General features: G+C 44.9%; 1 protein-coding gene across 1 annotated transcript in view; it reads right to left on the bottom strand.

Annotated features, from left to right (window-relative positions):
• Nucleotides 1-328: 328 nt before the first annotated feature.
• TMEM31 (transmembrane protein 31) overlaps nt 329-13,942 on the bottom strand; it is a 23,924-nt gene continuing 10,310 nt past the window's right edge. Inside the window, exons 2-5 of the mRNA XM_064482835.1 lie at nt 4,961-5,091; nt 2,775-2,829; nt 1,330-1,454; nt 329-756 (exon numbers count right to left, since the gene is read on the bottom strand). Of these exons, the coding sequence (XP_064338905.1) occupies nt 346-756; nt 1,330-1,454; nt 2,775-2,829; nt 4,961-5,050 (681 nt within the window). The 5' untranslated portion in view covers nt 5,051-5,091 and the 3' untranslated portion in view covers nt 329-345. The remainder of the gene's footprint in view (nt 757-1,329; nt 1,455-2,774; nt 2,830-4,960; nt 5,092-13,942) is intronic.

Here is a 13,942-nt window from a genome sequence, read left to right as displayed (position 1 = left end):
ATGAGGCCCCCACTCACCACTGAGCTCAGATCTTCACCAGGGCCTCTTACAAAGAGTCACAGGGTCAAAGGAAGAATAGGGGTGGAGGAGAGAAAGGAATGGACTCCTGGTCTGATACTGAGACTGCAACCTAGGTAGATGGCAGCACCACTGAACTGAAAGCCCAGGATCTCCCCCTAGTGCCATCTTCTCACTGGGTCAGACTAAGACTTCTCCCCTCCAGGCCTCAAGGTCCTCCTGTGTCTCACTGGAGAACCATGAACCCTGCCCAGTTACCACCGTAGCTGTGATGACCCTAGGAGGTAACAGAGAGCAAACAAATGCAGGCTTCATGTTCATTGCTGTTTACTGAAAGAAAAGAATCAGAAGAAGAATGAAAAGAATAATAAGCAGAAGCAGAAGTCCTGAAGGAAGGAAGAAAGAAAGGAAAAGAAGTGGAGGGAGGAAAGGCAGATAGAAGTGGAGGGTGGAGAGTGCAGAGAGAAGGATGGTGGGTAGCCCGATCTCTTTGGCATAGGCCCTCAGACAATGGGACATATCATGAAAAGCTTCTTTAAAAACCAGAAGAAATTCAGGATAAAACTGAAGAACAGCAGGCAGTTGATATGGGCTGGCAACCCACTGGATGGGCCATGGGAGGACTCCAAGGCGGCTGACTGCTCCATTGGCGGATGTTGCAGGTGTCCTACGTGAAGGCAATCGACATCTGGATGGCCGTGTGCCTGCTCTTTGTGTTCGCTGCCCTGCTGGAATACGCTGCTGTCAATTTTGTCTCCCGTCAGCATAAGGAATTCATGCGACTTCGAAGAAGGCAGAGGCGCCAACGTATGGTGAGTATAACTAGGGCGGGGCCCACTTCCTCCCTCCTTTGGGTTCCTTCCTCCCTCCTCCTCCTCCCACAAACCAAGACTTGACCTGGACTGCAAAGACTAGACAGGCAATCAGGAACCCTGGGTTCTAGTCCCAGGCTGGTCCCGAAGAAGCTAAGTATTTTAACTTCTGATTCCAGTTCTTTATCTGTCTAATGGGACATTATTTCTGTAGGGAAGTCTAGGAGAGTGATTAAGAGCATGGGCAGTGCCCAGCACATAGTAAGCACTGAAAAATATTAGCCATTATTAGAACCTCATCAAGCCAGTTAACATGAGATTGCTTTGAGAATTAGTAGTGGTTGCTCCTGGCTCTCCTCCCAGCCAGGAAGAAGGTACCCCAAGTTGTCATAAACTGATTGGTAGTTAAGAATTCAAGAGTCAGGCATTGGTGCCTTTCTAGGGGAGCATTCTAAAAGGGTCCCCATAACGAAGCTGGAATTGAAAAACCATCACTTGCCTCTTCTGGCTGTTGGATTTCTTCGCCTTGATCTTCATTGGGTTCATCAGAGTTGTTGGGCATGAGCTGTTCTTCTCCCTCACTCTTGTCTGCTAACCCCATTTCTCCTACAGTAAAGTGATCACCTGGGGAAATAGATTAGGGATCTTGTCGTCATGACAACAGAGGCAGTTCCTCCCCTTCCCCTACTGCCCAGACACTAGGTGCTAGGTACGTTGTCATGACAACAGAGGTGCCTGGGCCACTCTCACAGAAGCAAGGGCCCAATTATGAGCAAAGCTAAAACCTTTTGCTGAGCTACATACTGGTCGCTTAATCAACAGACAGAGTTCTGGTTGGACTTGAGCTCCAGTTCCTTGTTTTCTGCCTAATCTAGAGGCTCTAAAGCCAAGGGGCAAGTACGTATGACATCTGGAGGAAGAAGAAACTAAGATCTATCTGAGCCCACTGGTTCTAGCCTGTCGGGGCCACTCTAGCCCTAAGGCTCTTTGCCCTTCCTAACACCCCAACCTCCCACTTCAGCTGCTCCTGCGGTACCCCTACCACATATCACACTAAAAATACCTCTCAAGTTACCGCTGGGATTTCACATCCCTTGCTAAAGTCCCTTTCTGCTGAGGGGCAGGGCTCCTGTCTCTAGTGGTTTGTCAGAATTTATCATCGCCCAGCTTCAGTCCTTGAGTTAGGGCTTGGGAAACTCGCCCTCTAGTGGATCTATCCACAACTGCATCTCCTTGAGTAGGAGTAATTGATTCTTCAAGGGACCTAAAAGCCTTTCCCATTCGATGCTGAGGGTTAGAAAAAAAAAAAAATAGATGGTCTTGGCAGAAGGGCAAGAAAAGCAGAAGCACTCTTTTCTAAACTAACGGTCCCCCACTCGCTCTTTAGCTGTATCAAACCTGCCTGCAGATATCAAAATCATCTTCATAGGGGTTTTGGTCTTGATGCCTTCTTAATACCCACCTCAAAAAAGAAGAGCAGGCTGCCAACCAGTTCCAGAGTCCTTTTGCCAGCTAAATTGCCTGAGTGAGTGTCCCAGCAACAGAAGACTGCTGCAGTTACTGTAGAGCTACTCCAGGTTGACACTTGTCCCACCCCCTTGCCCTCACCTCTCCAACCCCCAACTGCCCACAGCCTATCCCCTCCTGGGCATGTATAGCTTGATCCTGATCTCATAATGAAGTCTGTCATAACCAGTGCTCAATCACTGCAAAGTTATAACAGCAGCCTGGGCTCTGCTTAGGCACCTGGATCCTACCTAAATGTGTGCATGGCTTATTAGAAATGTAAATAAAACCTGAAAACCAAAACCTAGGCCATTAGTCCTGTCCCTTTTCGGGTTTCCTAAACCCCTTGCTATCCGGGAAGAAATGTAGCAGAATCCTGGAGGTCACCGAGCAGGCTGAAAAAGTTGATGCAGGGTTAATCCATTTCTAGAAACTTACCCTGGGCCCTGCTGTTCCAGTTAGAGAAGTCAGTTTTCAGTCTGAGAAGAGCCCTCTTCGGGGAGAGAGAGAATCCATATGATTTTCAGGGATTCCTTAGACAAGAGCAATTTAGGAGCATGCTAGGGGCTGTTCGCCCAGCTCCAGACTTCCATCTTGTTTTCCTTTAATCTCTCTTCAACCATCCATCTCCACTGCATGGTGGTCTCCTTCCATGTCACGGTCTAAAATAGTTTAATCTTTTTCCAGACATTTCTGCTTTGTCTTCCTAGCTAGTCTATCGGCTTCACAGGGAAGGGTCTGTTTCTCCTTTTTTCAACCTCAGCAGGCCCTCGCACCAGGGTCTGGACACAGTGGCCGTGGAGCGCAGCTCACCAACCTCGGCAGATTGATTGGCGAGGGCTCTCTTGCCAGCCGGACAGAGAAAAAGCCTTTCCATTATCGATGGAATAACTTGAGAAAAGGAAGAAATTTCAAAATACTGCCAAGAGCACTCAGGGGCTTGGTTCCAGAACCCGCCTTGCCTCTTTCCATCCCCCAAGACCCTTCCCTGGTTTCCAGTCTCCTCTCTTCACTTCAATATATATCACTCAATATCTATCCCTTTGTCCTGTCTCCACACCCCCTCTCCCACACTCTGCCTTCCCTTCTCAGCTTAGTTTGGGAATATCTTCCCTCTCTAGTGCCCCAGCCCTCCTCCCCTATAGATAGCTGCCATAAAAAACATTCTATTTCAACAGTCGTGGAAGCCACAAAGTGATGTTTGTCTCCATTGTCCCTCCCCTCCAAAACACACACACACACACACCCTCAGAATTTGGTCTAAATAGGTAATACCCAAATCCAGGACTCCCGTCCTTGGATTTTAGGTCATTCATCTTTGCTCCTTCAACTACAATGGGGTACAGTACGTCAAAATCAAAAAGAGCCAAGGGTGGCTTACTCTCTCTGCCATATTTTCTCTCCCATGTGAAATAGCTTTTGCCTGAGAAATATTTCCAAATAATTCCCTTTAGATTTACTATGATTGGAGAAAAGGGGAAATAATGAGATCTGCCGACACAGAAACAGCAATTGGAGTCAATTTTCTCTTTCAAGGCTTTTTGCAAACAAATACATTCCATGCTTGTATCCTCTCGCTGGAGAGCTGAGGGGATGAGGATGAGCCGCAGGGAACACGAGGTCTGGGGAACCCTGAACTAGAAAGCAAAAGAGAAAATCATTTTCTTTACCCCCGCCCTTTTCACTTACTTGGGAGATGTTTTCTTGGCCTCTGATTCTTCATCTCTAAAATGGGTCCAGCACAACCTCTCAGGTAGGAACAGTGTGAAAATAATTGACAGGATATAGGGAGGTGAGCCAAGGCCTGCGGTGACCCATGTTATGTAAATAACCTTGATGAGAGAGCTGAGGCCACCCCACTACACAGACTCAACGTCGAAGCACAAACACAAGAGCGAATTGCCTCTGACCTACACGTGTACAACTCTCTCCACAGAGACTAGCACAATGAAGGAGTGGGTAGCTCAGCTCTCCAGTGGGCAGACCTAAGGACATTCTTTCCTAGACCAGAGGTGCCACTCTTTCTGAAGGCTGAAGGGCATCAGGCCATTGTGCGGGGGTGGGGCAGGGAGTGATGGTTTTTTCCTGCCAAGCACTTTGTCACTAAGATTCTTTTCTGAGTAGACTCTTCAGTTGGAGATCCTGCGAGGATGCTGGCTTCATGAGAACAAAGCCATTCCCTGTCCCATATTCTGAAGCATGTGGCTCCCAGTCCATTCATTCTTTTAACTGATATCTACTGGGTGTTTACTGGATGCTGGCACCGTGCTAGGCACTGGGACACAGCAGTGAGCAAGTCCAATGCCCTTTCTCAAGTCTGTACTAGGAGCCCACAGGGAGCAGAGAAAGAGGTGGGATCTGTTGGTAAATCTCTGACCTGAGCTTGTCTGCCCTGCTGCCTAGGGCCCGGCTGGGCCTTCCAGTGCTGCAATAACCCAGAGTTACTGGGACCCACCACATTGACATCTCATCCATGAAGCCACTTTGCAGCCGGTTACTACAGTGACAGAGGTCCCATTATAAAGACCCTATGATGTTCTTCTAACTGCATAGTAGGTGTAAAACCTACTTTTATCCACATTGTATGTCTATCTGTCACATCCATTAAATATACAGGTACTTACTCTATTTTTTACTGAAAGTCCAGTGTCTCCGGAAGCCCTCAGTCCTGGGCAAACTGAGGAGATAGTTGGCATCATCCCACAAGGGGGCATTTCACTTCAGGTTATTTCTCGGAGAGCCGAAGATTTCACTCCTGTAAACATCAATACTTTAAAAAGTCATAACCATCTTTGAATGAAGTATTTCTAGGTTCTGGTATACCTGTCCTCTCTCTAATTTCCAGGCTGTGAACCACCACCACTTCTGATGGCAGTGTGTCCTTTAGAAGTAGACAAGATTAGGCAGGTTTGGGTTGGATAGAAACTAAGAGTAAATAGGCTCTGAGTGGGGCCCTGAAAGGCTCTTATATGAGTAAGATCTACTGATCATTCAGGGGCTTTGGTTCTTTCTCTTTCTCTTTCTCTTTCTCTTTCTCTTTCTCTTTCTCTTTCTCTTTCTCTTTCTCTCTCTCTCTCCCTCCCTCCCTCCCTCTCTCTTTCTCTGGCCTTAACTCTTAGCTCTCAGCTGTGTTATAGCTACTTAAGATTGTCAGCTATCACTTACTAGACAAATGAACTTCGTGTCATCTGCTACATTGCTTAATGTTTTTATAAAATTTACCTCTGCAGTGTTAATGCGTTCATCAGAATGCATGTATTGTACACAAATGTAATGTGCATTGGGTAATGTCCCCCAAGGTGTACCAACCCCTATGTCAAAACCTGCTGATGTGCAGAGAAGCACACGTATCTGCAATAGCGTAATCAGTTTTACCCTAATTTGGATACCAACTAGGTTATTTAAAACTTTGGGAATTTTCAGCTTTGAGTCGAGATAAACATTTTTTAAAAGATACTGTGTACAAGGAGAATTATTTCTGCAGCTTGGGAAAGTCATTAAAGTCAAGTTCCCAAGTCTCAATATCTCAGCTGTGCTTTCTAAAGGTTTCATTGTTCTGTTTATTCTGTTTATTACCAGTCAGAGATAACTTGACATTGAGATGTCCCTCTCACAGTGAGTTGGCACTTCACTGGGTTTTAGAGGGCTCTAAATGATGTTATGCATTTTAAAAAGGCAGCTCAGGGCTTATCTGCAAATGGAATCTAAACACTTACTATATGTACTTTGTAGAGCTGCTTAGCATACATCTATCTCATAAGTAGTTTTGTGGCCATTAAAAAGCATGCAATGGGCCTGTATACCCAGCCACCCCGTCTGCATAGCATCACCTGAGATCTCTATGTGGGGCCTGGTCTCTAGTCCTCTGCCTTAGAGCTGTGACCTCAAATTCTGCTTTTTCTTCCATGTAATTCCAGGAGGAAGATATCATCCGAGAAAGTCGCTTTTATTTCCGTGGCTATGGCCTGGGCCACTGCCTGCAGGCAAGGGATGGAGGTCCAATGGAAGGTTCTGGCATTTATAGCCCCCAACCTCCAGCCCCTCTTCTAAGGGAAGGAGAAACCATGCGAAAACTCTACGTGGACCAGGCCAAGAGGATTGACACCATCTCCCGAGCTGTCTTCCCTTTCACTTTCCTCATCTTCAACATCTTCTACTGGGTTGTCTATAAAGTGCTACGGTCAGAAGATATCCACCAGGCGCTGTGAATCAGAGCTAAAGAGTCCGGCTGTTGGCTTCCTGCTTCCTCCTGGGTGGGCATTCCCCCTCCATTAGATTCTGTCAAGGGCTTGGACAATTCCTTCCCGATCTCCCACTCAGAACTTCAACAGCCAACCTCAGAGCTATGTGGGTCTACAATGGATGGTGCCGATGGTGGCTGTACTTAGAAAGATGGCTTATCTGCCCAAATCTAGATCTCCTCCATGCTCTCCCATTTCTCATGAGAATAAGATTTGGCCATACTCCTGGGGCCAGGATGATCGTCTTCCATGGCTAAGTCATCTCTGTTTTTCTGTTCTCCAGTGCAGAATATTCAGAACACTGCTACTAGATTCTGCCATTGGTCATCTTAATCTGCACCAGTCTGTGTCCTGCCACCTCCAACCAGAGCCTGGCCTGGACTGTGCCCTCTGTCCCTCCTACCACAGGCTCAAATAGGGAGTCCTGTCCATCCACAAGTGCTTCCCTGTGTTGACCCAGTCAGGTTTCCCTGACTATAGGAGGAAGGCAAGGGGATAGATTCCCCACCTCTTAGCAGTCATCAGCTATACCAGAGGAGGGCATCGCTATATGACCCAACAGAGAGGTCTTCAAGTTTCCTTGGAAGTGCAACACTGTCAGAATGGAGTCAGCAATCTTTGGCTCTCAGAAAGACCACCCTTTCAGCTCTCAGAAATACTTGTTTTATTCCCTAACTAGCATGGCGGCAGGTGTTTGACTGCTGTGGAGTATAAAAAGATAAAAATGCTTAGTCTTTAAGAAAGTTACTTGGTGATGCTAGAAAACTTTCAAGAAAAGTCAGATCCAAGGCAGTGGGATCTAGGAGGAGTAGAATACAGAAACTATGCTCAGAAAGTCTTCTGTTGGCTGGGCGTTCATTTTTTCTTCTTTTTCTCCACAGTCTCTTTATTTCACAGGACCCCTCATTTTCCACTTGTTCCTTCACTTCCTTTTAGTGAGCAAATAATGGTGCCGTGCAGCCTCATCCTAGATAAAGTGATCTTTGAGGTTCCTGGGAGGGAACTAGGTATATAGAGGACCCCTTCCTGGACAAACATTGACTTGGTCAATCTCAGGATGGTGTTGTAGAAGTTAGAAAACCGTAAGTTGGAGCTATTTCTTAATCCTTCTCTTGCTTCCCTTCTCCTTCCACAGTGAGGAGGGGCAGCATTCAGTTGAAGCAACCAGGAATGTCAGAATAGAGAGAGTGTGGGAGAGCCCATTTCAGGCCTGACATCCACTGGGAGGTGGGGAAGTCTGGGCCTGGTACTCCAAGTCCTTTGAAATGACCCAATTGTGAGGAACTGAAAAAGGAAAGATTAAAGGGTGGGGCTAAACAGCTGGAAGACAGGTGATCAAATGATCTCTTAAACATCTTGTCCATTTCTCTGGACCTAGAATAATTAACTATGTGAGTCCAATCTCTCTCTCTCTCTTTCTCTCCCTCTCTCATATCTTCCTCCCACCCTGTCCCTCCCTCCCTTCCTCAAAATAGTGGTCAAAATTGAAAGTCAGTAAGTCCAATGACCAAAGCAAATCCTATAGTCAGAGCAAGAACTCAGCTTTCTTTCCCCCTTTTTCCTATTGAGCTCGTTTGCTCTTTTCCTGTTCACTGAGATACTTCTCTCGTCTGTCTCTTGGCTTTGGGGAGAGCATCCAGGGCTGACCAGGATAAGCTGGACCAGAAATTAATCTTATTGACTGTTTTAATTATGACTCTGGTGGCCGAGGAGATTGAAAACTAAAGGACTGGCTTAAGAGAGGAGATTGAATTGAGAGGGCAGAGAGTCCCTGTTTTCCCATTTCTGCCCAGGTAGTGCCAATCAATGAGAAGCCCCAAGCAATACCCCTTTGAAAGGAGCAGAGAGTATCTCTTTGATACTCTCTATGGCGGGGCTGGGGTGTCAGGCTGCTGCAGCCCGAAGGCGGGAGTGGTGGGGGGTGGACTATGGAGATGAGCTTATTGCACAGAGCTCTACTTGTTATAGATCTTGTCCAGATGGGCCAACTGCACAAATCTGCCCTGTTGGAAGTCTCAAGAACAATGCCCTGGAGACAGCTACAGCACTGAGCAATACAGCCTGCCCAACTGGGACTCAGCGCAGGGCATCAGCTGGTGCTGGGAGCCAAAGAAGCCAAAGTACCAACCAACATAATAGCCCAAAGGAGTTCACAAAGCTACTCAGAGGCCATGCCAGGTGGAAGGTACTGTCCCTCCCTATCAGAGCCCCCGAGTAGAGCAGGGAGACACATGGTGTCAGATCAGGTGCAAACAGCTTTTATTTTCCTCACCCTTCCCGCACATGTATGGGGGTAGGGGGCATGCTGGGTCTCACTGGAAGCGTCTGACACCCAACAATCCATTCGATCACAGTATTCTTGAACTTGGACCCTTCTTACAGTGAGTTGTCAGATTTCTTTCATCTACCCTCATTCTTATAGTACTCGTTGCTCTAGAGACCCACACTACTTTCTGCCTGAATCACATATGAAATGATGTTAAATTTTAAAACAGCACATTTTCTAAACGGGAAAAAACTTGCTACATAAATAAAATGTTTCGGGTGTTTTCATTAATTCATTGTTAGCATTTAATGTCTGTTAAATATTTTATACATATATTTTTCCAGAGAAAGGGCTATATTTATTCAGTTGTTGCTGAGGCTATCAGTGCCTCCATCTTTCCTTCAGTTTGCTCTGCTCTTTGGAAAACTGGTGGTCTGTCTTCATCTTTCCCCTCAGTCCACTAGCAGGGCCTCCTGCTCTCCCAAATTTCACCAACACATTTAAAATTAAAAAAAAAAAAAGTTCTATGTGAAAGAAAGACAGTAAATAAAATTTATTTTTTTCACTTTCTCCCATAAGCCTTTTCCCCCACCTATCACCAAAGAATGGAAACCCTTCTTGCTGAAATGTTAAGTTGCCTCTCAAAGTTATTTTTCCTTTTCACTGAGCCATGCAAATATCTCAACTTTGTCTAGAATGTATCACCTCCCATGAATCTTTCTATGTGCCCCCACTTCCCTCTCTCCATTCTCCATTTACTATTATCAATGTTATCATCATCATCATCATCTTGTCATTCCTGGCTGTCAAAATCTTAAGTTCAAACTCACTATGTTAGGATTAAAGATTTTCCCAGGCTGCTTGGCTGATGAAAAACAAATCAGCCAAACACGGGAACCACCAAGGGATTAGGAAACCAGGTAGTAGTATCACCTGCTCAATGGAAGAACTGTAGAATAATCTCTTTGAGGGCAGGGACTGCATCTTATACAATTTTTTTAACCCACACAGATCCTGGTACATAGCAATGCTCGGTATGTATATGTGGAATGAAAGCCTGACTTCTATGGTTTATTATACACCACATTTCTATTCGTTTGCTTTCCATTAACCTATTGATCATAGACAAACAGATGTGGAAGGCAAATTATAAAATCAGATAAAGTCTGCATGCAAACACATACCCAAGCTGGTCCTTGGGTATAAGAGAACCAAAGTTACAAAGACATCAAAGCCTGGTAAGTTGCATTGTTGAATAAAAAATGATACCAATCTGATTAAACATTAATAATATTCCAAATACAAAGACTAGTATCGAGCTATATTTCAAAAACCAATCACCAAATGAAAACTCTGGCAGCGACCAGTGAGTACTGTGTCAGGGATTTTGGCAGTACAACCATCTGCCTTTCCCTGTTCCACACACTCTTCCCAGCCTCACACTCCTTGCTTCATTATACTTCACATCTAGGGTAACATTTAGAGTCTACAAGCTTGGATTAGTGGCATCAGAACAGCTTGTTATCAAATCTCAGGCCAGAAGGAGGAAGGACATCTGAGCCAAGGGCTTTCTTGCTCACAGAGCATGGCTGCTGTCATAAAGCCACCTGAAGAATTCACGTGAGAACTCAGCTATTGCCACCCTACTTGAGTAGCTCTGTTTTTCGCAGTCTCTCCTTTCACCAGGAGGCTTTCTACAAATTCCCTGGCTGCATCATACCATGTGGTGCATTTCCAAGGCAAGCACATGCCCTCACTATCAGCTCCCTGGAATAAGGGCAATTTGTACCATTACTTAAGTTCAGGGAATGTTTTGCCTTACCAAGCTGGATCTAGCAAATTCTCTATTTTAATAGCTGCCATTTATGACAATGTAGTGATTAAGAGTGTGGCTTTGGTACCAGACAGAGCCTGGGTTTGTATTACAAGTCCAACACTCACCAGATATGGGTTCTTGGACAAATGACTCCACCTCCCTTAGCGTCAGTTTCCTCCTCTAAAGGGTCCCTTGAAGGCTCTGGAAGATCCAGCACACAATAACTATGTGGCCTTGAGCAAATCATTGAATCTTTCTGTGATTCAAATTTCACGTCTGTTAAATGAAGGTGATAACAGTACCTACCTCATAGGGTTGTTGTGGGACTTAAATGAGTTAATGTAGGTAAAGTGCTTAACTGAGTGCTTGGCCCATAGTAACTGCTCAATGAAGATTAGCTATTATATGACCAGACCACAATATCGTAGTCTCTTCTACACCTGTCAAACTTTCAGCACATGGGCCTGGTTGGAACTTCAGGTTTCCATTTTGTGTGTCTCATTTTGCAGGGTCCACACTCACAAAAAGGGTCAAGTGAAAATCACCTTATATATTTTTCAGTCTCTCCATTGTCACTGGGTTCTTTTGCTGGCATACAACATGCTTATAAACTATGTAACCATGGCAAATAGCTGAATCTCTTAGAACCATAGCTTTTTCATTGAGCGAGGGTGGGGAGAGTGAGAGAGAGAAAGAAGAAGAGGGGGAGGAAGAGGAGGGGGAGAGGTAAAAACGAGAGGAGAGCAAAGAGGAAAAGTCTCTCCCATTCAAAATGAAAATTAAAAATAAAACACACCCTCCATTTGAGCCTTAAGTTCTCTCTAGCTATTGATTTACTGCCCTCCTTCCATTCACCATCAAGTTTCTTAAAAGGGATGTCATTATCAGATGTTTGCACACCTCATAACTACCATTTACTCCTTGACAGACTGCAATCTATCCTCTGCCTTCTCCCTAACTCCATCCCAAAAATGCTTTTCCCATGTTCCTCACAGTGCCTTCTTCATCGCCATATCAAGTCAACACTTTCCTGTCCTAATCCTGTCCTAATCTTACATTACCTCCTGCAACATTTGTCACAGCTGTCACACTTTCTTTGAAATTGTCTTCTCCCTTGACTTTTATTCCCATTCTTGTTTCTTCTCTCGCCCCTCTGGCCATAGCATCTTGGTGTTCTCATTCTCCAGGATTTCACCTTTGGCTTTCACCTCTCCTCGTTGCCTGCCTACTGCTTGGCTGTTCTCAGCTGTTTCCGTGGCTGTGATAACCTGTATGCGGATGATTCTCAAATTTCTACCTTCAGTTCAAACTCTCCACAGCTCTAGTCTTATTTTCCAATTCTCTGTTGAACATTTCAACCTGGATGTCCACAAGGACCTCCAACTCAACATGTCTGGAGCCAAGCAACTCACAACTTCCTTCAGACTTCCTCCTCCATTCTCCCCAGTTTTCATGAGTGGCACTTCCACCTACCCAGTCACCTAAGCCAAAAACCCAGGAGTCAGCCTTGACAATCCCTTCTTCCACAACCCTCAGATCAAATCAATCACCAAGTCCTGTTGAGTCTGCCTCCCAAATACTTCTGAAATCTGTCCCTCCTTCTGTCTCCTCCCTGACCCATCTTGGTTCAGCTTTTGATTCCAGCATCATTTCCTATTCTCCACATTATCGACAGATTGACCTTTCTAAAACAGAAATCTCTGGGGGACTCTTCCTTGCTTTTAATCCTTCAATAGTTCCCTATTGTCTTCAGAAAAAGTCCAAATTCTTTAAATTGACCTCCAAGAGATTTTCTGCTCTGGCCCCTGCCAGTGCCTCCAGCCTCTTCTCTCATCACTCCCCCGACTCCCCTAAATGCACCCTGCATTTGACCAGTCTGATCCACCACAGATCCCTGAACCCAATAACTCATCCTGTCTAAAGCTCCGTGCCTTTGCACATGCTGCTCCCTAGCCTTTAAATGCCCTCCTCTGACCTCTCCCACCTGAAGTAACCCTACTCATCTGTCAAGACTCTAACCAGATATCACATTTTTTGTGAAGCCTTCTCAAACCCGTCACCCCAACATCCACATTTGGGTTCTCCAGTAATGCCCTGTACATAACTCTATGTTTCTGCTTGTAAGATAATACAGTGTTTTGTTTGTTTCTCTCATACATAAATATGAGTTTGAAGTCAAGGATTATAATGTACTTATCTTTGAATTCCCCATACCAAGTTCATAGCATGAAATGAATGAGTTTTTGCTAGATAACTTTTTAAGTAGTGAGCAACTGTAGTTCTTTAAAAAAGATGTTTTTTTAACCCCACCCCCCAAATGAAGCATCAGTTCTCACCAACTGTACTGACTTTGCAAGGGTTGTGTCACGAGGGACTATGCTATCAAGGTAAAAAGCATCCTTGTAATCTTCCTTTTCAAAGCATTTAAGTGGCACATCATCCTCAAAGCAAATAACCATGTATTCATGCAGATGTGGAAATGAGGCTCAGAGAGGCCAACTGACTTATCCAAGTCTCACAGAGAGTAAGTGACAGGGGCAAAACCAAAACCCTATTTATCAGTTTTCTTATTTCTTAGTCCAAAGTCTTACTTACTGGGCAAGGAATTTTTCAACATTTAATTTTCTCTTTTATTTTGTTTTACACCTTTATTTGTTTTAAGTAGGCCATGCTTGCCTGGTAAAAGAGAAAAATAGTACAAAAGCATAGGAAAAAAGTAAATTTCCTTTCACTCCTAACTCCCAGAACCTGCTCCTCTGCACCCCCTCTCCCCCACCAAAAAACCCAACTGGTTACCACTATAACTAGTCTTTTTAAGGGAATAAATTTGTTTTATTTCATAAAGGTTACTTTAAAAAAGACAGGTGCATGAGGTGGGGATGTAGCTCAGTGGCAGAGCGCATGCTTAGCACACATGAGGTCATGGGTTCAAACCCCAGCACCTCCATTCTGTTGTGCCCTTGCTTGGGAGATATTTTTCTTCTACTTTGTAGATCACATGGGCAAAGAATTTTTAAAGTCAGCTTTAAGGCACCCTAGACCAGGCAGCCACCTCCCTCTCTCCTTCTCCCCACACTACATGCATAGTTCAGTCAGAGCAACGATACTTGCAGCTGATGCATTTACTCCAGCATAATAATATTTCACGTGGGAGGGGGCAGGGGCAGGGAGGACAGAGTTTACTACTGCTTTTAAATTTTTGAAAAACAAAACTGCAGAGGTAATCCATTTAACAGGTCAATGGGTGTTACAACTGTATTATTTGAATAATAGTATAAAAAGA

This window comes from Camelus dromedarius, chromosome X, assembly GCF_036321535.1.
Source record: "Camelus dromedarius isolate mCamDro1 chromosome X, mCamDro1.pat, whole genome shotgun sequence".
Lineage (NCBI taxonomy): Eukaryota > Metazoa > Chordata > Mammalia > Artiodactyla > Camelidae > Camelus > Camelus dromedarius.
This window is presented reverse-complemented; position numbering and strand designations above follow the sequence as displayed.